At 35.2% G+C, this 23,642-nt stretch overlaps 1 protein-coding gene across 5 annotated transcripts in view; it reads right to left on the reverse strand.

The window, feature by feature from the left end:
• Positions 1–23,642, reverse strand: part of COL16A1 (collagen type XVI alpha 1 chain) — a 240,454-nt gene that overhangs the window by 30,689 nt on the left and 186,123 nt on the right. Inside the window, exons 43-51 of one of the 5 annotated variants that reach the window (XM_053707230.1) lie at positions 13,997–14,050; positions 13,736–13,774; positions 13,443–13,553; positions 11,026–11,052; positions 10,107–10,187; positions 9,395–9,439; positions 8,771–8,815; positions 3,934–3,987; positions 2,911–2,964 (exon numbers count right to left, since the gene is read on the reverse strand). In XM_053707230.1, coding sequence (XP_053563205.1) covers positions 2,911–2,964; positions 3,934–3,987; positions 8,771–8,815; positions 9,395–9,439; positions 10,107–10,187; positions 11,026–11,052; positions 13,443–13,553; positions 13,736–13,774; positions 13,997–14,050 — 510 coding nt within the window. The remainder of the gene's footprint in view (positions 1–2,910; positions 2,965–3,933; positions 3,988–8,770; positions 8,816–9,394; positions 9,440–10,106; positions 10,188–11,025; positions 11,053–13,442; positions 13,554–13,735; positions 13,775–13,996; positions 14,051–23,642) is intronic. The other 4 variants (XM_053707232.1, XM_053707233.1, XM_053707231.1 and 1 more) reach the window with 4 other exon arrangements.

Here is a 23,642-nt window from a genome sequence, read left to right on the forward strand (position 1 = left end):
TAACATAAACCCAGAATCTAAACACCCCTAATCTGCTGCCCCGACATCGCCGACATCTACATTACACTTATTAACCCCTAATCTGCCACCCCCAACATCGCTGACACCCACCTACACTTATTAACCACTAATCTGCTGCCCCCAACGTCACCGCCACCTACCTACACTTATTAACCCCTAATCTGCCTCCCCCAACATCGCCGCCGCCACTACACTAAAGTTATTAACCCCTAAACCTCTGGCCTCCCACATCACTAACACTAAATAAATATATTAACCCCTAAACCTAACCCTAAGTCTAACCCTAACACCTCTAACTTTAATATAATTAAAATCAATCCAAATCTTAATGACTATTATTACCTAAATAATACCTATTTAAGACTAAATACTTACCTGTAAAATAAACCCTAAGCTAGCTACAATATAACTAATAGTAACATTGTAGCTATCTTAGGTTTTATTTTTATTTCACAGGCAAGTTTGTATTTATTTTAACTAGGTAGACTAGTTAGTAAATAGTTATTAACTATTTACTAGCTACCTAGTTAAAATAAATACAAACTTACCTGTAAAATAAAACCTAGCTTGTCTTACACTAAAACCAAGCATCAGCCAATAGGATTTTTTACCCTTTAATTCCGATTGACTGATAGAATTCTATCAGCCAATCGGAATTCAAGGGACACCATCTTGGATGATGTCATTTAAAGGACACTTCATTCTTCAAGACCCATCGAAAGAAGAGGATGCTCAACGCCGGATGTCTTGAAGATGGAGCCACTCCACGTCGGAAGGATGAAGATAGAAGATGCCGTCTGGATGAAGACATCTGCCCGCCTGGAGGACGACTTCTTGCCGCTTGGATGAAGACTTCTCCCGGCTTCGTTGAGGACTTCTTGCCGCTTGGATGAAGACTTCTCCCGGCTGGATGAGGATGGATGTCCGGTCTTCAAAAACTGTAAGTGGATCTTCGGGGGTTAGTGTTAGGTTTTTTAAGGGTTTATTGGGTGGGTTTTATTTTTAGATTAGGGACTTTGGGCAACGTAAAAGAGCTAAATGCCTTTTTAAGGGCAATGCCCATCCAAATGCCGTTTTCAGGGCAATGGGGAGCTTAGGTTTTAGTCTTATTTTTTTTTGGGGGGGGGAGTTGGTTGTGTGGGTGGTCGGTTTTACTGTTGGGGGGTTGTTTGTATTTTTTTTACAGGTAAAAGAGCTGATTTCTTTGGGGCAATGCCCCGCAAAAGGCCCTTTTAAGGGCCATTGGCAGTTTAGTGTAGGCTAGGGTTTTTTTATTTTGGGATGGCTTTTTTATTTTGATAGTGCTATTAGATTAGGTGTAATTAGTTTAAATATTTGATAATTTCTTTTTTATTTTGTGTAATTTAATTTATTTAATTTTAGTGTAATGTTAGGTTTTAGTGTAAGACAAGTTAGGTTTTATTTTACAGGTAAGTTTGTATTTATTTTAACTAGGTAGCTAGTAAATAGTTAATAACTATTTACTAACTAGTCTACCTAGTTAAAATAAATACAAACTTGCCTGTGAAATAAAAATAAAACCTAAGATAGCTACAATGTAACTATTAATTATATTGTAGCTAGCTTAGGGTTTATTTTACAGGTAAGTATTTAGTCTTAAATAGGTATTATTTAGGTAATAATAGTAATTTGTATTTATATTTATTTTAATTATATTAAATTTAGGGGTGTTAGGGTTAGACTTAGGGTTAGGTTTAGGGGTTAATATATTTATTTAGTGTTAGTGATGTGGGAGGCCAGAGGTTTAGGGGTTAATATATTTATTTAGTGTTAGTGATGTGGGAGGCCAGAGGTTTAGGGGTTAATAACTTTAGTATAGTGGTGGCGGCATTGGGGACAGCAGATTAGGGGTTATTAAGTGTAGTTAGGTGTCTGCGATTTTTGGGGCAGCAGATAAAGGGTTAATAACAGTAATGTAGGTTGTGGCTATGCTAGGGACAGCAGATTAGGGGTTAATAAGTGTATGTAGGTGTCAACGACATTGGAGGCAGCAGGTTAGGGGTTAATAATATTTAACTAGTGTTTACGATGCGGGAGTGCAGTGGTTTAGGGGTTAATATGTTTATTATAGTGGCAGCGATGTCCGGAGCGGCAGATTAGGGGTTAATACGTTTATTTTAGTGTTTGCGATGCGGGAGGGCCTCGGTTTAGGGGTAAATAGGTAGTTTATGGGTGTTAGTGTACTTTGTGACACTTTAGTTATGAGTTTTATGCTGCAGCTTTGTAACATAAAACCCATAACTACTGACTTTCAGTTTACAGTACAGATCTTGTAGTTATAGGCTGTACCACTCACTTTTTGGACGGACAGGCAAACTCGTAATACCGGTGCTGTGGAAGTCCCATTGAAAAAGGACTTTTTAAAAAGTGCGGTAGTTACATTGCGTGACGGCCAAAAAAGTGTGCGGTACAGCTATACCTACAAGACTCGTAATACCAGCGGTAGTGAAAAAGCAGCGTTATAAGGCTTTTTCCCTCATAACGCAAAACTCGTAATCTAGCCGTTAGCTTGCACCTTGTAATGTCTGTTTTGTGTGTTATTTAAAAATGAGACAGAGTAACTCTAATTGGCTTGAAGTTTAAATGGTAGAAATAAAAAAGTCATAGCTATCAATAGCTCATGATGCTGTAAAGGTGTGTGTATTGTTTGTAAATATGTGTGCTCTTTTGTTGTATTAATATATAATATTTAATATATAATATTTGTTGTATTAATATTTGTTTCTCAACATTGATATAACTTGAGCAGAGATTTTATTTTCCCTTCTTAAAAAAAATGTAATTGAACATCCTTGTTGACTTCAATGACAGAAACAAGACTTTGTCTGTGGTACTTACAGGCCCCTCATATCCAAAATATAAACTTACTGGAAGTCCTGGGGGTCCCATTGCTCCAGGATAACCCGGCAAACCAGGTGGTCCCTGTTGAGTAAATTAAAAAAATAAAATACTTAAATGCATTCAAGCATTATTACTTGTTCATCCATGACTGTGTGTTTAGCCCCCACAATAAGGCTAATCAGATAATAAAAAAGTCTAATGCATTGTCACCCCTGAATAGGATGCAGCTGGTGGACCAATCAGGAGAGGCATGCACATGTGCGTACCAATAATCAGCAGTTTTCAGGAGCAGAAATGCATTACAGCTCTGAAACAGACTAATGGGGTTATGCATATGCCTAGATTCAAAATGGAAGGCAAAAATACAGTTATGGAGAATAAACATTGCTCTATTGTTTTCCTTTACGCGTGAGTTTTTTGTTCTGGCATTACAAATATAAGCTTAATGATAATGCCTATCATTCATTTCACAAGTGGTATACAATGTCTAGACTCATCCAGCTGTTATGGTTTTGAGAATGGGAGTTATAACAGTTAGCTAATATGAAGAAACTTATAGTATAACAGCTTGGGTATGCTATGAAACAGTTTGTTTCTTCAAACAAAACCAATGTATCACCATATAAAATAACTATTGCGGGAAGGGGGCGGTTCTCATTATTTGAAGATGACGTTTAAAATCCAGCTAAAGTATATTTCTGAAAAAGTTTTAGATCTGTTCTAAAAGTTCTACATAATAGGTAGAACTTTGAGCATGAGTGGGAATTATGTTATCTCTCCAAGGGTACAGAAGTCAGATACAAGGAGTTTTTTTCCATAGGATCTGACTAATTTTTAAAATATATTTGTTTGACCAACAGGGCATTTGTTTCTCCTATTTTTATTGTGTTAACTGTTAGCAATAAAAGGAAATGCATAGCATAATCAATCCCTGCATATGCATTATTGTTTAAATTTTATTTAAATGTCTTCTTTCCAAAACTTTTTTGAATACATCATATGTTTGCTTTCCCTATTACTACTTTTTTTTCTCTTTCCATTAAATCTTACCAGTTCTCCTTTATCTCCTTGAGCTCCAGGTAGTCCCCGCTCTCCCTGTAGGCCCTTCAGACACAAAAAGAATACAGGTTAGGAGAAAACTTTGGTGCTGAACTCCGTGCCTGGATAAAGCATTGGAGTTCCAGCCACTAGTTTGCCAAGTATGAGAAGTGCTCACCTCACTAACTTATGTTGTGTGCTAGCTGTATAATGCTCTGTTTTCTTATTATAACATTATAATTGCAGGATTAAAAACCCCAAAAAGTTAAAACTTTAGAAATGTTGTGGCTTTAAGAGTCTTTTTAAATTACAGAAAGACTATGAAATCATTGCAATGGCACATATAGCTAAAACATATCTGTTTCAGCTATAAAATGTTGATGTATTGTTATAGCCAAAAAAAATGATGTGGAGCAGAGCTGCATAGTAGAGGTTATTTTATCTTGCTATTGCAATATGATTCAAGGGGCTCCATTTACTAAGCAGCGAGAGCTGCTCTAGAGCCCTTGCCGTGCAGGTTCGCATATGCGAGCCTGCTTCCTGCAATGTAAGAAGCAGCGCTCAGACCGCTGCTTCTTACACTCTACGCTATCTCTGAGGCGGCGGGGGAAAATCACAGAGAGCTCACTTTGCTCTCGGTGATTGGCAGTCTCTTCTCTCACGTAATTGGTCGTGCGAGAGAAGGGGTGGGCTTTACACGCTCACTTGAGCGTGTAATGATCCATACGGGCAGCGGATCCTGTTTGTCCGCTGCCCATATGTAGCAAAGGTTAGTGGACAACTTCTGAAGCTGAGAAGCTTGTCCGCTCTCTGCTTCATACATGGGGACCAAGGAGTTGATAACTTAGACTTTGACCTACATTCCATAAAACTCATAAAAAATGCCTTAGCATTGCAGCTCAAAAATTCTAAAATTCATAAGTATTTCTACCCGCCCATTGTCCCATCCTTTAGTTGCGAGTCCCTCTCCAATATACTCAACAAAGCTGCATCTATTTCATAACTGTTCACCTCTTGGTAAATAGAACAAGTTCCACTATAAAGAATAGCAGCATAATAAAAATGTCTTCAAATCTTTTCAGATCAAATGCATGAAAACGAAGCAAACCAAAAGTCTGCATGTATAAAACGGTCTACTCTGACATAAGAACAGAATAAAATAAATAAAAAAGAATACAACCATGTTAACTTTAAAATAGCGAGAGACGACTTTGAAATACCTCACACATGGCTAGATTATTAGTCGCGTGCTGACTACAGCGCTCGCACAATATTTTTCTTTCTTTAGGCTCCCTCGAGCATCTTTAGCCTCTCTAGCCTCCCCAGTCCTTATGTTATTAAATATATTTATTTTACCTTAAAAATGTATATGACCCTTGCAGGTCCAGGACTGGTTATAAAAATGTGCCAATGCATTGGGGTTTCAACTGTTTTACTCAAAAGCCACTCATATAATGGTTATATTAAACATTTTGGTTTATTACTAAATGTTTTACTGCATTATTTGTTTGTGTATTTTCCATCATTAGGTTTCTGGTGATCTGATCCTGCCTCCAAAGTACTTGAAATGTGTAAATATGGTCTATTTCAAGCACAATGCAATAACTGTAATTATGCTACCTCTCTGCTTGATACTGACCTCAGAAATACGAAATATTAACATATAAACATAGCAGGCGAAGGGAGGGAACCCGCTCACCAAACAAAAAAGCAACACAGGATGATGAAATAATGGAAAACACATTTGGGGACTTGTGATTTTCACCAGGACATGGGGAATGACACAAAACAAGTGAGGACAGGATTATGCTCGTGGATTAGGGGGACTGGTGCAACACAAGACATAGTGCTGTAGGAATAGGATGTGGGGCTAGGATGTGCAGACCCATGTTCTTGACAGTTCATATTTAGGAAATTTAAATTTTCTGACAGATCTAGTCTGGTCATCTGTAACACTAATGCAAACAAGTTCCTTATCCTAATGATTTGTTCATCATATCTCTGGTTTTCTAATTTACACAATTGCCTATTTTTCAAGCATTTGATTAGTTAGAACCCAAATCCATTAGAATGTGCCATGAGAAAACATCAAATTGATGGTATTTATTGGCTTTCTTTTAAACAGCAATCTAAACCATTAGAAACCCAACTGTTTGAATTAGTTAAATCACCCAAATTTCAAATGCTTCTGGAAAATATCTATTTCCTTTATTTGGACTATGTAAACACATGAAAACCTATTAGAAACATACTTTTCTCAGGTTTTTGCTGGGTGCATATTCACTTAAAAGCAAAACTAAGCAGCCAATGTGAATGTAAATAATGGTAACTAATTGATGATGATTGACTAATACGTTTTAATACAGATTATTTCACTTTACTAATAATGGGCTAGATGACCAGTGGAGCGAAATTGGCGCTCCACTAAGTAATACCAGAACTCGCAAATGTGCGCTGGTATTACAAGTAAAGTGCAATGCGAATGAGAACTCGTGTTCAAATTACATGGAAGCTTTGCGCTCACGACAGTGCGCTTCCATAGGCTCCAATGGGAGCCTTGTTCTGATGCTGATGGACACAGAACCTAGCTCAGCGAAGGGGGTAAGTTGTGCAGCATATTTAAAATGTATATAAATATATACATATATACAGTACTTATATGTGTATTTACACATATTAACACACAAATATATATGTATATAAACATATACTGTCACTGCCACTTGTAATGACTGGTTATTTAACGTGCTCCCATAAACGGGCATATTTGTATACTTATATATACATATATATGTAAGTGCATTGGAGAGCTTTGCAATCAAGTAGCTGAAAACATGTAAGAACATATTCATGCAATATTCATATTTAATAAATTGTTTAACTATGTATGTGCTGTAAATATTTCCCATTCCAATGTACTTCACATAGGAGAATCTGTTCTAACTATTTTTAAATAGATATACCTATATATATCTCTATATATCTGTACCTATATATAATTTTATATATATATATATATATATATATATATATATATATATATATATATATATATATATATATATATATAAATATATATATAGAAATTAGCAACTCATGGTCAACTTGCCAGGGTACATGCAAAAGTGAATATCATAAACAAATTAACAAGGGCTTGCACTCACTGGACTTTTCAAAATACTGTAAGTGCTTTTATTGTGACGTTTCTGGGAAGCTCTGAGGAAGGGGATAAGGCCCCCGAAACGTCACAATAAAGGCACTTATTTTGAAAAGTCCAGCGAGTGCAAGCCCTTTTTCATTTGTTTATGATATATATATATATATATAACATCCAATAATCCTCCAGACCCCACTTAATGTAGTGTATGAGAGGGAAGCAACACTCACTGGCCTTTGTAATATAATGTTTCGGGGTGATGAGCCCCTTCTTCAGACTCATAACCCGAAACGTCACAATAAAGAATTATATTGTAAAGACCAGTGACTGCCGCTTCCATCTCATACACTACATTAAAGGGGTCAGTAAGATTATATTCAGGCTAGACACCCTGACAAGATGTCTCCTATACTGTGAGTGCTGTGCTTACATATTGTGGTTTGTTATATAGGTATAGATATATACTTTAACAAAAAAACATCATATATATAGAAATATTTATTTATGAATAAATAGAACATATTCTTCTATGTGAATAACATTGGAATGTGAAATATTAATATTTCATGTCGGGCTACTGCACTGTGGTTAAACGTGTACGGCTTTGGGCGCAAATAGGGTGTTAGGTTTTATACATTTTTCATGCTCCATTGAAGTCTATGGGGGAACACGTTAACTTGGTTGCAATATTCAAAGTTTGGCTTTTTACACGTGTTGGGTTAGCGTTTTTGCAAAAACTTTTTACTTTCAACTTGTAATATGTGTGCTACCCAACGCGTGCAAAAAGATTACTTCTAGCAAAGTTAATGAGTGAACGGGAGCGATAAATAGCACTCCACTGGTAATCTTAATTAGTAGCCAGGTTTTCCTTTTGTTCTGGCTGTTTTAATTTTGTGCATGTGTATTTTTTGTTGCAAGCTCCTGAAAAAAAAGACAAATGAAGAAAATAATAGTTACAAGCCTGTTTATCATAGGTTTTGGCATATTTATCCGGTATGGTTGTAGGAGATTCAGATGTTTTATATTTATTGCATATGTAACTTGAGCAGTATAACAAATTCCAACAGCCGCTTTAATAATTGATTGTAAAACTACAGAAACAGAAGCCAAAAAATAGCCAAGTTAAGTTTGAAATTTTGCCACAGCAAATGCTAACAGATTGTAATCTAGATTGGAAGTCTAATGTTAGTCCTTAGCCTGTGTCATCTGTCTTTTACAGCTTGTAACTATAAATGTGATAATGAATTGCATTATCCATTATTGTATTCATTACTATTATTATAATTAATTATACATTATCTTTGTACATAGTATGCATATTGCAGTATTACTGTTGTTAAGAGTCTTTATAATTGAGTATTATACAAAATTACAGTTTCTGAATGTAGTCAGTAAACTAATCCTTGTATCCAAAGATGTTTTTGGCATTAGTAGGTGTGATATACAGAAGGAACATAGCTGCAGGGTAATTTAAATACACAGGGTGAACATTTGTGCACACAAGGATTACAAATTCATTCAAACGTGGTGAGCACACAAGGGGTTTAGTTTAGGGTCACATATGGTGTGGTACAAAGGGAGAGTTGTTTAAGCATCTAGTGGTGTAGTTATGTGGCACAAGGGATGAAGAGGTAGGGATCACCATGGAAGAGCCAAAGGGATAAGATGCGGGAAAGGGGGTTAGATTCTTACAGGTAATCCGGGGGAGCCAGGAGAGCCTGGGAAACCTGGGGGCCCCTGAGGGAAAAAATAGGGGTATCAAAATCCAAGAACCAGTGCCAGGGATAGGAAGAATGAGAAACACCTTGTCCAAGATGGGAAGACTAGGGCAGAGCCTCTGAGTGGGACATTAACATTATTATTAATATTGTTAGAAATGTTAAACATAGTGAACAGTTTTAGTGAAAATGAATCTTCATCTCGGTGAGGTCCTCCTGTGAAATTTATATAGTTCCCTTTGCCTTAGAAGGAAGAAAAGTCATGAGTAATATAAACTTTTTCTGCATATACAACACTGATGGTTTATCTCCAGACAGCTCCATCATTATATGGGTTATGAAACAATGAGCTATATAATGTTACAGATATTGACAGTTGTAACTACACCATCTACAGTTGTATTATGATGTATGTTGTTACTGCTTATTTAGTACTTGTGTAATAGCTCAAAGCTTGTAAATGAGGAGAGTGTGCAACCTGTTATGCGATTGTTATTGTGCAAGTCACACAATGCATAACAGTTATTATAGCATAATATTTTGGTATTTATTTTGAAGTATGTGTAAAATGAAATATTTAAAACACAGTAAAACCTACCATTGGTCCTGGAGTCCCAGGAAATCCTCGTGCACCAGGGGGACCCTGAAGAGGAAATATATGAGCTTTAGAATAAATGATGACATTGGGATAGTGCACTTTACTGGACATTGTGCTTGGATAACAAAGTATTCTACTATACTGCTACTTTTACTGCCTTGTGCTCCAACTTAATTTTCATCACTGTTTTGCAGAAAAAAACATCCAGGATAACGTTATTCACTTTTCAACAGCCTGTGTATAACACGTAGGAGTGTCTCTATTGTAATTTCTTATTGTAATGCCACTGTATTCCCATAACCATTCAAAACCATTCAATTGGAACAAACAATATCTTAGTCTTATACTATATTTTTATGGATACCTGTCAGTCATGGATTACCTTTTCTTTCCCAATATCATGTTGTTCAGATTTATTTAAATGGGCATTACAGTTTTATATGTCTTTTTGAAGGTGTTTTAAAGGCTCAAGATCAAGGTTAGGGTACATTTCTGTAGGAGGGATTGTGTTAAATGTGATTAGGATTAATTGTGGGGGCTGGTCATAGGATCCACCTATCAATAGCTGCTGCTTCTCATAGTGCCACACACATCAGACTATCATTGAATAACAGCGGTGTAAAATTGCTATGAAACATCTGTTGTTTTTAGATTCTCTTCATAGCAAGTCCATTATAGTGACTTATATGGGATGTAAGTCATATTCACTTACCTCTTCCCCCTTAAGTCCTGGTAAACCTGGGATTCCTGGGTGCCCTGGCCCTCCTGCACAGTCTCGGTCTGGTTCATCTCCCTATTAAAGAAAGCAGGGGGAAAGATGGAAGTTAATGTAAATCAATATTTGCCACCTTGAGTTTCCTATTAAACAAATAATAAAACATAAGGAGAATACGTTGCACTACAGATAGTATATTTAACATTGTATTGACCAAACAACAGTTTATCGATTGTGTAAGTGTAGCTGCCTCATGGTATCCTTATCAAACTTCCTCTCACAACTTTACTACATCTGCAGATCCTATAAGAGGCACAGTACAAAGAAGATAGATAAAAAAACAATGTTACCAGAGTTGAAAATCATCTATACATTTACTGAAACAATTCCAGATATGCAACAAAGTTTAATATTTATCCTTCTAAACTCTAATTTTAGAGCATGATCACTGGTTATATGATTTCTATTTTCAATATATTTCCCTCATATGGCCATTCTTTCCATTGCCCACAATACATTTCAATTTCAGACTCAAGTGACATCCCAGGTTGCCGTCTGCTATACAAGTAAAAAAAAGAAACAAAATCTTAAAAGAACTAAATTGTGTGTAAAGTTTGATATCTTGTAATCATCAGTGTTCTGTAAAGTTACTTCCATATCAACATATACATTAGTGTACAGCCAGCCCAGGGCAGAACTCTGCCCATTTCCTAATATGGTTAGCTTCCTCAAAACAGACTAGGTGCAAAATGGTTAGCTGGCACTAATTCTTGGGGCAGGTCTATCCATAAAATACTACTTCAGTAATACTACTGAATAGCTGAAATACCAAAATAGGAATATCCTATGCAGCTTGGTGGATTGCACGGTATTTATAGTGAGAGAAGCAGATTTTAGTATCCATGAAGTTACTCACCGGCTCTTCCTCCTTGTTAGGTTGGCACTGTAAGCAAAACAGAGTAATATGGAAAATCAAAGATAGGCGTTTCATAGAATTTACATCTAATACTCTAATATACATAGAAATATAATTCAGGTCAATGAATTATTGTACATACAATACTGTTCTGCTGGAAGTATACATTTATGTACTTGTGCCGGAACATTTGGAATCTTTTAACTTTGAAGATTGTTTTAATACTTTTTTTACAAGATCACATCTAATTAGACTGCTATTTATTCCAATCCATTTAAACAGCCATTCAAAGTGTTTCATATGGGTTAATACAGTAAACTTTCAGACAATTCAGATCTATCAGAAAACCCAGTTTATGTATGGCTTTCTTTTTTTTTCTGGTCATATGCCTTTTTGTTTAAAGTTATGCACATCTGCCACGCACAAAGTATACCTACCAATCAGCTCCCGGACATGTGTACAAGCAAGAAATATAGCATTGAAAAAGGCTAAAGCAGACAATTTTTTTACTGCACTTTGCCTTGAGATAGTATGCTGGAACTGTACACCCTCAGCATACTACTCACTTATATGTCCTTATAACGTATACAAAAGGCAGCAATTTAATACATTAGAACACAATAGAAAATCACACAATCTATTTATGAAGTTTTTGTATGACAAACACTTATGAATTGGAATCAGGGACAATGTTACAAAAAACAGTACAGAATTTGAATAGCTACCAGAAACACGTGGGCACCCTTCATTGTCCCTTTCACTAATGTTTTAAAGTGTCAAACAGCCAGCATAATCATAGCATCACAAAGCCTTTTGCCAAATGGTTATATTATGGAATTGAGCAGTCCTCCTGGTTATGGTTTTTCATGCAGTCAAGTTATTCTACCACACAACCAGCTTTCAGTCACTGTCACATAACAGCTTTGAGGTTGTAGGACAGACAGCTTTTTTACAATAGCACACAGTCAGATATAGGCAAGTTTCCAATCCAAGTCTTTCCATGCATTTTTAGATGAATGCCAATTGGTAATGCCAGGTGGTGCATGCATGAGAGAGATTGAGAGTGAGTTTGTGTATGCAAAGCATAGGAGAGAGGATTGGGTGATGATTTTGTGTATGTATATGTGCATGCATGTGCAACGGCCAATTATGTATGTAAAATGGATGATTAAAAGGATAGTAAACCCCAAAATGTTATTTTATGATTCAGATAGAGCATACAATTTAAACAACTTTCCAATTTAATTCTATTATCAAATTGTCTTCATTCTCTTGTTATCCTTTGCTGAAGGGACAGCATTGCACTACTGACAGGAAGCTGAAAATATCTATTCAGCCAATCACAAGAGACAAATGTGTGCAGGCACCAATTAGCAGCAGCTCCCACTAGTGTATGATATGTGCGTATTCATTTTTTAACAAGGGATACTAAGAGTACGAAGCACATTGGAAAATAGAAGTGAATTTAAAAGTGTCTTAATTTTGACTTTCCTATCCCTTTAAGAAGGAGTAATGAGGCCCTTCTTGTGTGCCTTGAAAGGAAATTTTGGGTTTCATGTTGCTTTAATAATAGCAGTATTAGGTTGCTAAAGTGGAACTACCGTGAGAAATCTTCTGCTTTTCCTCATACATGTTATTTCCAAATATTTTTTTAAAACTTTGTTCTTGAATTTCCAAGGTTTTTTTAAAGACCTAAATTTGATAAATAAAATCATGCTAATAATTTTAAGGTTTAAGGCTATTCGAAATAAGGACTTTGTCAGCAAAAACTCTTATATTGCCCAATCTATTTAAAATTGATGGCATTGGACGTTTTAGTATAAACTATAATGCATCTATAGTGAAACAAAAATATTCAATGTGTCTTGAACCTGGAACATGACAAAAAGAATCTATTGCTTTAGCCTAGTCTAGTAGAAATTAAGTCTGTTCCCTTCCAGTTTACGTTTGCTATTTCACACAATTCTGCATCATATTTCATAGTAAGAGGTTATCATTATAGAGACAACGCAATGTAAACAATTTAATTTGCAGGGACCATATAATCATAACTTGAACTATTTTTAATTTTATTATATCTGTCCATCTGTTACAAGAAATCAAAATGCAAGAAAAATAAAACAAAATTAATTTGAGTGCAATTTCCATGTTTTTAAGGGATGTTTTCTATTATGTGTTCACCCCTATTTGTCATATAGTCAGCTGTGTTCTGTCACACATCATTATCCGTGTTATAATGATGTACAGTGAACTTTTTATAATGTTACACAACACTTCACACAACATTGCTACTACATCACATAGCATGTTAGTGCATCACACGGTTGTGGTGCTGTCTTGTTACAGTGTTAGCAATGTAAAACAGTGTCATACAGCCTTATTACAATGTCAAAAAGCTTCTGTTAGCAGGTCCATACCCTTTCACAGTCCTCTGTTCCAGGAATGCCAGGAAGACCTTGATCCCCTTTCTCTCCTTTCATGGCGGATGGTTGAGTGTTCTGCCCATTGACACAATCCCCACAAATGCTCTGTATGAAGCAGGTAGATATCAGATAAACTAATTGACCCATAATAAGGTGACTTGCCCAGTTTCCCAGAATCCTAATGGTCTGCCGTTAGGAAAACCCTTTTCCAAAACAAAACCAGTATACAAATTAAAGTTTCCTTTTTGCCCCAAAGTCCTCTATGTTTCTGCCTATAACCTCCTCACCTTCAGGATAGCAATGCTGCTTTCTGCAGCCAGGGGTCCCTGTAAGAGAGTGACATAAATAGATTGTTAGATACAAATTAATAGAATGCTTTAAACATACGGGACACACAGAACTGCACAGTGACCCTGCAAAGCATAGAGAGCGGGGAGGTGTGTCATTGTAGCTCCCTTTCCTCTGTGTAATGGGGTGGGAGACAAGGGGAACACGTAGAGAGCGTGGCACTGACACACAGCAGAAGCACACCAGCGCTCTATACCTACCAGATCTCCTGGCCCTCCAGGTCGTCCTGGTATACCATTATGTCCGGGCAAACCCTACAGTCAAGGAAGAAATCTGGGGCTAAAGCATCTTCCAGGGTCTGCACCATGTATCTCTTGCACCCACACATTACTAACCCAACCCCTGCAGTGCCCGAGGGATACACACTGCAGAGGAAGGAGGGTATTAGACTAAATTACTTCTATTATTCTCACTTCATAGATTTATTTCCTGTGTATGCATTTTTTAACTGTGTTTTGTTTCCCATTACAGTTTATCATTGTAGCCTTGTTTTTTAGTCACCATCTGTAGGTTAACATTATGAATGATGACACATTTTAAGCGACTTTTAAAGAGACACTGTAGTCAGAAAATAAAGTACAATATTTGAAAAAAGAATGACTAAATTAGCATTTTTGCAATATTTATGTATTCAAATATTTGCAACTAAAGTTGTTAAAGGGACATTAAACACTTTGAGATGGTAATATAAAATGATAAATTGTATGTATATATATATATATATATATATATATATATATATATATATATATATATATATATATATATATATATCTTACACAACCTTAGCACTCCCTGTAAGGTAACAATGGCTGGTGCAGAGTCGCTAAACACACTCCAAAGAAATAACTTGTACCTGGTTTCTTCAATAGGGATGTTACCACTTTATTCACATATTGTGGTACACTTCACAACTAAATACATCCAATGTTTCTGTCCTCCACCTGGGATCTTGATATATATAAAACTCTACAATATACTTTCATTATTTATTTTGTTCCCTTTTCCCGTAATTTTATTCTGAAATTGTGAGCATTTCAGTGCCTGTTAGAAATCGAAGTGCAGAACACTGTTATATTCCACACAGCCATTGGCTGCACACTCTAGTGACTTATTTATAACTGTCCCTAATTGGCCAAAGCAGAGAAAGTAACCTAAGTTACAACATGGCAGCTCCCATTTTTGTATAGACACTAAACCTTTAGGGGCCGATTTACTATGCTACTAACCTTTAGACTCGCCGGAAACAAGAGTTAAGAAGCAGCGGTCCTAAGACCGCTGCTCCTTAACTCGTCCACCACCACTGAGACGGCGGACAGCAATCATCCTGATCAGATAGGATCGGGATGATTGGCAGATTCGGAGAGGAAGATTAGCATTTCACTAGAAATGCTTGTGCAATGATAAATGCCGACAGCGTATGCTGTCGACATTTATCGATGTGGGGCGGACATGATCCGCTACAGCGGATCATATCCACCTGCACATTCATAAATCGGCCCCATAGACTTATTTTGTCACAATTTAAACAACTAATGAAACTTTAAAAAATACATCTATATGTTATTCACAGACTAATATGTCCTTTAAATGCATCATTATATCTAGCATTTATTTAGTGATTAATGTCCGTATAAAATTGAGAGATAACTTGCCTGTGTTGTCCTAACTGCATATATCTTATTGCATATCTTACTAACCCCGCTAACCTCTCTGCAGCTTCCAAATAGATTTTATTATACTGTCGGCTAGATTACGAGTTTTGCGGTGAGCTGAAAAAGCAGCGTTAACAGGTCCTAACGCTGCTTTTTCACTACCGCTGGTATTACGAGTCTTGCAGGTTTAGGGGCATCGCACACTTTTTTGGCCTTACCGCAAACTGACTTACGTAAACTTCGTAAACCCTTTTTTCTATGGGATTTCCATAGCGCCGGTATTACGAGTTTGTCCTGGGAGGCCAAAAAGTGAGCCCTCTACCTCCAAGATTCCTAACGCATTTTAAAGTCAGTAGTTTTGAGTTTTACACTACAACGCCGTAGCATAAAACTCATAACTAAAGTGATAAAAAGTACACTAACACCCATAAACTACCTATTAACCCCTAAACCGAGGCCCTTCCGCATCGCAAACACTATAATAAAATGTTGAGCCCCTAATCTGCCGCTCCGGACATCGCCGCCACTAGAATAAACATATTAACCCCTAAACCGCTGCGCTCCCGCCTTGGAAACACTAGTTAAATAATATTAACCCCTAATCTGCCACCCCTAACATCGCCACAACCTAATTTATTATTATTAACTCCTAATCTGCTGCCCCCAACATCGCCGCCACCTACCTACATTTATTAACCCCTTATCTGCCGCCCCCAACGTCGCCGCCACTATATTAAATGTATTAAAGGGGCAGTATACTGTAAAATATTTTTTCCCTTAATGTGTTTACAATTGCTTTTTTTACCAGCTGCAGAGTAAAAAATTTATGAAAATTAGCTTTTTAAGGTTTATTTCTGTATATTAAAGCTCTGATTTTGTGTTTTGAAGCCACAGCCTAATAAAATAGGTTGAGCTTGTAGGTATAATCAGATCTCATTACTGTATCACATTGTGCACATATACCTCCTTCTTTATCTTATATCTGTCCTTAAAACAATCACCAATACTTTGAGAGAACAATGGAAAATCAACATTTTATTACATTATCTCTGCTTTATCACACTGGGAGTGTAATTTCTTCTGCTGGCTGTGTTTACAAAGCTTATCTATAGCTGGTACACGCGGCCACAAACTTTCAGAATAGGTGGGGATACCACATGCTAAATTAACAATGTCAAATGCCAATATAAGGGTAAAGGAGCTACTTGTAAACAATTTAATACACTCCAGCAGGTAAAGTGGATCATTGGGAACAAATTAAAGGGGAGAATATTTTTGAGTAAACTGTCCCTTTAACCCCTAAATCTAAGTCTAACTCTAACACCCCCTAACCTAAATATAATTTTAATAAATCTAAATAAATATTATTATCATTAACTAAATTATTCCAATTTAAAACTAAATACTTACCTATAAAATAAACCCTAAGCTAGATACAATATAACTAATAGTTACATTGTATCTAGCTTAGGGTTTATTTTTATTTTACAGGCAAGTTTGTATTTATTTTAACTAGGTAGAATAGTTACTAAATAGTTATTAACTATTTAATAACTACCTAGCTAAAATAAATTCAAATTTACCTGTAAAATAAAACCTAACCTAAGTTACACTAACACCTAACATTACACTACAATTAAATCAATTCCCTAAATTAAATAAATTAAATTAGCTAAATCACAAAAAAACAACACTAAATTTCAGAAAATAAAAAACAAATTACAAGATATTTAAACTAATTACACCTAATCTAATAGCCCTATCAAAATAAAAAAGCCCCCCCCAAAATAAAAAAAAACCCTAGCCTAAACTAAACTATTAATAGCCCTTAAAACGGCCTTTTGCGTGGCATTGCCCCAAAGAAATCAGCTCTTTAACCTGTAAAAAAAATACAAACAACCCCCCCAACAGTAAAACCGACCACCCACACAACCAACCCCCAAATAAAATACTAACTAAAAAAACTAAGCTCCCCATTGCCCTGAAAAGGGCATTTGGATGGGCATTGCCCTTAAATGGGCATTTAGCTCTATTGCAGCCTTGGGCCTGCAATAGAGCTAAATGCCCTTTTAAGGGCAATGCCCATCCAAATGCCCTTTTTACAGGTAAAAGAGCTGATTTCTTTGGGGCAATGCCCTGCAAAATGCCCTTTTAAGGGCTATTGATAGTTTAGATTAGGCTAGGGTTTTTTTTTTTTATAATTTTGATAGGGCTATTAGATTATTTTCTGTAATTTACTGTTTTTTTTGTGATTTAGCTAATTTATTTTAATTTATTTAATTGTATTTAATTTAGGTAAGTTATTTAATTGTAGTGTAGTGTTAGGTGTTAGTGTAACTTAGGTTAGGTTTTATTTTACAGGTAAATTTTAATTTATTTTAGCTAGGTAGTTATTAAATAGTTAATAACTATTTAGTAACTGTTCTACCTAGTTAAAATAAATACAAACTTGTCTTTAAAATAATAATAATAATAACCCTAAGCTAGATACAATGTAACTATTAGTTATATTGTAACTAGTTTAGGGTTTATTTTATAGGTAAGTATTTAGTTTTAAATAGGAATAATTTAGGTAATGATAGGAATTTTATTTAGATTTATTTAAATTATATTTAAGTTAGGGGGTGTTAGGGTTAGACTTAGATTTAGGGGTTAATACATTTAATATAGTGGCAGCGACATTGGGGGCGGCAGATTAGGGGTTAATAAGTGTATGTAGGTGTGGGCGATGTTGTGGGCAGCAGATTAGGGGTTATTAAATATAATGTAGGTGTCGGCGATGTTGGGGGCAGCAGATTAGGGATTCATAAGTATAATATAGGTGACGTCGATGTCCGGAGAGGCAGATTAGGGGTTAATAAATATAATGTAGGTGTCGGCGATGTCGGGGGCGGCAGATTAGGGGTTCATAAGTGTAAGATTAGGGGTGTTTAGACTCTGGGTTCATGTTAGGGTGTTAGGTGTAAACATAAAATGTGTTTCCCCATAGGAATCAATGGGGCTGCGTTACTTAGTTTTACGCTGCTTTTTTGCAGGTGTTAGATTTTTTATCAGCCGGCTCTCCCCAATGATGTCTATGGGGAAATCGTGCACGAGCACGTACGACCAGCTCACCGCTGACTTAAGCAGCGCTGGTATTGGAGTGTAGTGTGGAGCAAAATTTTGCTCTACGCTCACTTCTTGCCTGTTTACGCCGGGTTTGTAAAAACCTGTAATACCAGTGTTGCAGGGAAGTGAGCAGTGAGAAAAAACTGCTCGTTAGCACCACACAGCTCCTAACGCAAAACTCGTAATCTCGCTGTGTGTTTGTTAAACAGGGGGATGGGCTTACAGCTACATCGTTTCCTAAGAGCCAGAACACTGTCTGTTAAGGTGGTATAATTACCAAACCTAAAAAAAAGCCTTTAAAAGTAAATTTCTTATATATAACAGGTATGTTTTTCTTGCCAGTATTGTATAAATCTAATAAGGTAAACATAACCAACAGAGGTACTGTTTTGTAATAGGGTTTAATGATTAACTAGTGACAGTAATATCACTTAAAATTTTGTTCCAAGTCTAATGTTATAATATTGACTGTTTATGGCTGTACACTACACCTTTAACTAAGCATGCAGTTAGTACGGAATCTATGCCTATAAGGTATGTTTATTTTAGCCTATATTTAAATCGTATGTTGATATATATTAACCCATTTATTTATATGAAAATATATTCAAAGATAGTGCATGCACATGAAACAATAAAGTCTACAAGACTCATACTATCTTTATGTATATTTAGAAACTTCCTACTGATTTTCCATTGAGAGTGATATAATTTTAGTACATTTATATTTGAGGATGTTTTACACTAACTTTTAAATAACTTTGGCAGCTTTAACTATACCGCCTTAAAAGCGAGCTAATACAGTACTAAGTTTTCTGTCTCTCTTAGGAAATGATGCAGCTGTAAGCCCTTCTGTATAACAAACTCAGTATAATAAAATCTCTTTGGAAGCTGCAGAGAGGATAGTAATAAGATTTCTTTTTGCTGATATATGCAGTTCTAAAGTGCTTGATATTCATTTAGAAGCACAATTAACACTGCTTTTTGAATAAACAATGATTACAAGGGCACCCATTGTTCAGCATTGAAATAGTTGTAAACAATGATGTTTGTTAATAGTAAATGTGATATAAACGTTAAAATGACTAATAAGATTGTTTTGCTAAATGTCGTATATATTTTTCCACAATGTACACTATGCTCTAAGTCAGGGTGTTCTCATGTAATGTACTGGCTGTGGCATATATATATATATATATATATATATATATATATATATATATATATATATATATATAGAAAGTAATGAAGAGTGCACTCACCAGGACTTTTCAAAGTTTTATTCCAATTATCACATAATTGGAATAAAACTTTGAAAAGTCCTGTTGAGTGCACTCTTCATTACTTTCTATTTACCTATCTGCTGCACCCTGGGCATGTGATTTGGATTTCTGGAGTGCTTGTCTACTTTGAACTTATATATATATATATATATATATATATATATATATATATATATATATATATATATATATATATATATATATATATATATATATATATATATATATATATATATATATATATATATGTATATGTTTGGTATATATATATATATATATATATATATATATATATATATATATATGCACTAGATTTGAGCTGGTTAGGGAGTGAAGGAAAATAGTGAGCTGTGTGGAGAAGAGACAATACTATAGTATCATACAGCTCATAACAGGAAATGACAACATAGACAAGTTTACAACTTTAACTGCAAAAGAATTAATACATATATATTACAAAAATACTATTTTAGTCATTCTTTTTTCAAATATTGTACTTTGTTTTGTGATGACAGTGTCCCTTTAAGTTCTTTATTTGCTGTGTTGAACCGTGATTAAAGAAGATAAAGTAAGCAGGGAAGAAACTGTAGATGTAAATCTTAGAAATGAAGGTCAGATGAGTTTGTTTGCTAACATACTGCCAAATGATGCTATAGTATTTCTGAATAAAATGACTCTAATTGTATGTTTTTTTATTTATACAACTAGATTACTTTCAGCAACACTCAAAACAACATGTGATGTTTCATATGAGCATCAAGTGTTCTATATCTATGTTCCTTTTATCTGTGCATGGAAATGTACTGATCTAAGCACCATTTCATTAATTAAGTATATGACCTAAGTATGATTGTATGTTATGTATGTGATCTAAGTGGTCATGTTTTCTAAGTACTTTGTAATCTTACAGTATCATTATAGGGTACAATGTGACTGCATTTACGTTTTGTGATCTAGGTAATTTCATATTCATGTGATTTGTCCTATTTTCAAAATACCATTTAACCTGAATAACATTTAATATAAACAATATGAACTCATAATGTAAATTGTTTTATGTACCTGACATGTAATGTGCTTCATGACATGATCTAAAGTATTTTGGCATATTAGACTACATTTACTAATAAATGCCCATTAAAATGTATCATGTGCTGAAAAATGTTACGGATTAATGGTCTGATAAAAATAAGAAGCTTGCCATGTTTTCTAGCGCATCGTATATATCATGAATATATAATAAGCACAGATGGTCTTTATAGTACCTTGCAGGGTGGCATTTGGACCGCATGATGGGAAATATGGATGAGATACATTAAGATACTATAAACCCCTTATCCCTCATGCTGTTAACTGTTAGCTCGCCACTTGTAATTTGTCCCATAATCGGGTCGATACAAACATTATACTTCTAGGGCACAAAATTAGCAACATTTTAAATGACAGAGAAGGTACATAGATTTCCTCTTGCACGGGTGTTGAGTTGCAATGCCTTTATGCTAAGCGATGCCAGCAGCACATGTGCAAGATTGGAGTAAATCTTATGGAACGCGTGTACCTCAGGCCAACCAACGCCATGCGTAGATGAACCGTGGTTACATGAAAATTAGCTCATGGATTTCGCTGATCTAAAATATTTAGAATCTCCAGATTCTAAAAGGAGAGCAGAAAACACAGATAATCTAATAAATGTGCATTGCAATAGTTTATTTTAATATAAAATGATGTGGGGGACCCTTTAAGCACTTTTGCTGTTGGTATATTATAAGGTTATGAGAACATGATACTGTGTATGCCACCCTTTTAATGATACTGTTTTTTGTGTTACTTCTCTATATAGTTTAGTGATTGACCTTGCTGTAGAGACGCCTCTGATTTCATGGGAATATTGTGAGTGAAGGTTTGTTTAAAGGGATATGAAATCCCCAAAAAATATTTTTTCAGACACAGCATACAATTTAAAACAAATTCCAATTTACTTTTGTTATCAAATTTGCTTCATTCCCATGGTATTCATTGTTGAAAAGATTAAAGATACCTAGGTAGGTGTTTGGATGGCAGCAAAAAGTGCTGCCATCTAGTTCTGTAGCAAATGGATAACATTCTTGCAAAACTGCTGCCATATAGTGCTCCAGGTATGTGCACGCTCCTGAGATTACATCCCTGCTTTTCAACAAAAAATACCAGCAGACCAAAGAAAATTTGATAATAGAAATTCAAAAGTTGTTTAAAACGGGGTGCTATGTCTGAATTATGAAATAATTTTTTTGTGTGTTTCATATCCCTTTAACCTAAGTATTAGAAGAGCTAAGGTTATTAAATGAAATGGTCATTTGTTTGTGTATTGTGTACTGTAAATATCAAATTTTTAAGTGTCATTTTATGTAAATAATATAACGTGCGCAATTGCAAGACTATTGTGCAGGCAGTGCCAGGAATCTCATATGCATAAGGGTATTGAGTGATGCATCATGTGTATAATGTATTTGTTCAGTTCTGAAGATATTTAGCTGTGCATGTGTAGAATAATCTTAAAGGGACGTGAAAAATGTCTTTCATGATTCAGATAGAGCACACAGTTTTAAACAACTTTCAAATGTACTTATTTTATCTAATTTGCTTCAATCTCTTGGTATCCTGTATTAAAAAGCATACCTAGGTAGGTTCAGGAGCATGAAGCTAGCTGATGATTTGTGGCTGCACAGATATGTGATTGGCTTATCAATCAATGTGTTAAGCTAGCTCCCAGTAGTGCATCGCTGCTTCTTCAAAAAATGAGACTAAGAGAATGAAGCAAATTGATAATAGGAGTCATTTGGAAAGTTGTTTACAAATGTATGCTCTATCTGAATCATGAAAGGAAAATGTGGGGTTTTATGTCAATTTAAACACTTAAAGGGATATGAAACCCAAATTTTTTCTTTTATGATTCAGTTAGAGAATACAATTTTAAACAACTTTCCAATTTACTTCTATTATTTAATTTGCTTCCTTCTCTTGTTATCATTTGCTGAAAGATTTATCTAGGTAAGTTCATGAGCTTCAGAGAACCTAGGTTCTAGCTGTTGATTGGTGGCTGCATATATTTATTGACTGTGATTGGCTCACCCATGTGTTCAGTTAGAAACTAGTAGTGCATTGCTGCTCCTTCAACAAATGATACCAAGATAATGAAACAGATTAGATAATAGAAGTAAATTAGAAAGTTGTTTAAAATTGTATTCTCTATCTGAATCATGAAATATTTTTTTGGGGTTTCATGTCCCTTTAATTAAATCTGTATTATAAACTGTATTATTTAGTTATCTTCTGATCGTGTTTTTTTATTATATCATCATCTGCTTGAACTAGGTTATATATCAATTTATCTTGCCCATCTGCCCATAATAAGTTTTGGAGACTATATAATGTTCCTCCGATGCATTGTATATGGTCCTCCACTTCTCTTTACTGAATAATATATATGGGGATGGATTTTTAAAGTATTTTTTATTATAATTTCAATTGATGGATATATAGGGGATGGAAAATTGGTGTGATGTGTGTTGGGATCTATATGTCATCACAAAATGATGTCCGCAGATTATTATGAAGGCACAATGAGTTATTTAAATTTTGGGTCTCTGGGAGAACGTTTTTGTTAACAAATTATAATAACTTTTAAAGGATTTGTGGGGGGGTTTTATCAATAATTATGCTACATTCCTTTATTAGATGAAACATCTCTAAGGTCATAAAACCGTATGTAATCCAGCATCTATATTTATGAATATGTTGGTCCTTTAAAATGTATCAAATTC

The sequence above is a fragment of the Bombina bombina genome, chromosome 3 (assembly GCF_027579735.1).
Source record: "Bombina bombina isolate aBomBom1 chromosome 3, aBomBom1.pri, whole genome shotgun sequence".
In the NCBI taxonomy this organism is placed as follows: Eukaryota; Metazoa; Chordata; class Amphibia; order Anura; family Bombinatoridae; genus Bombina; species Bombina bombina.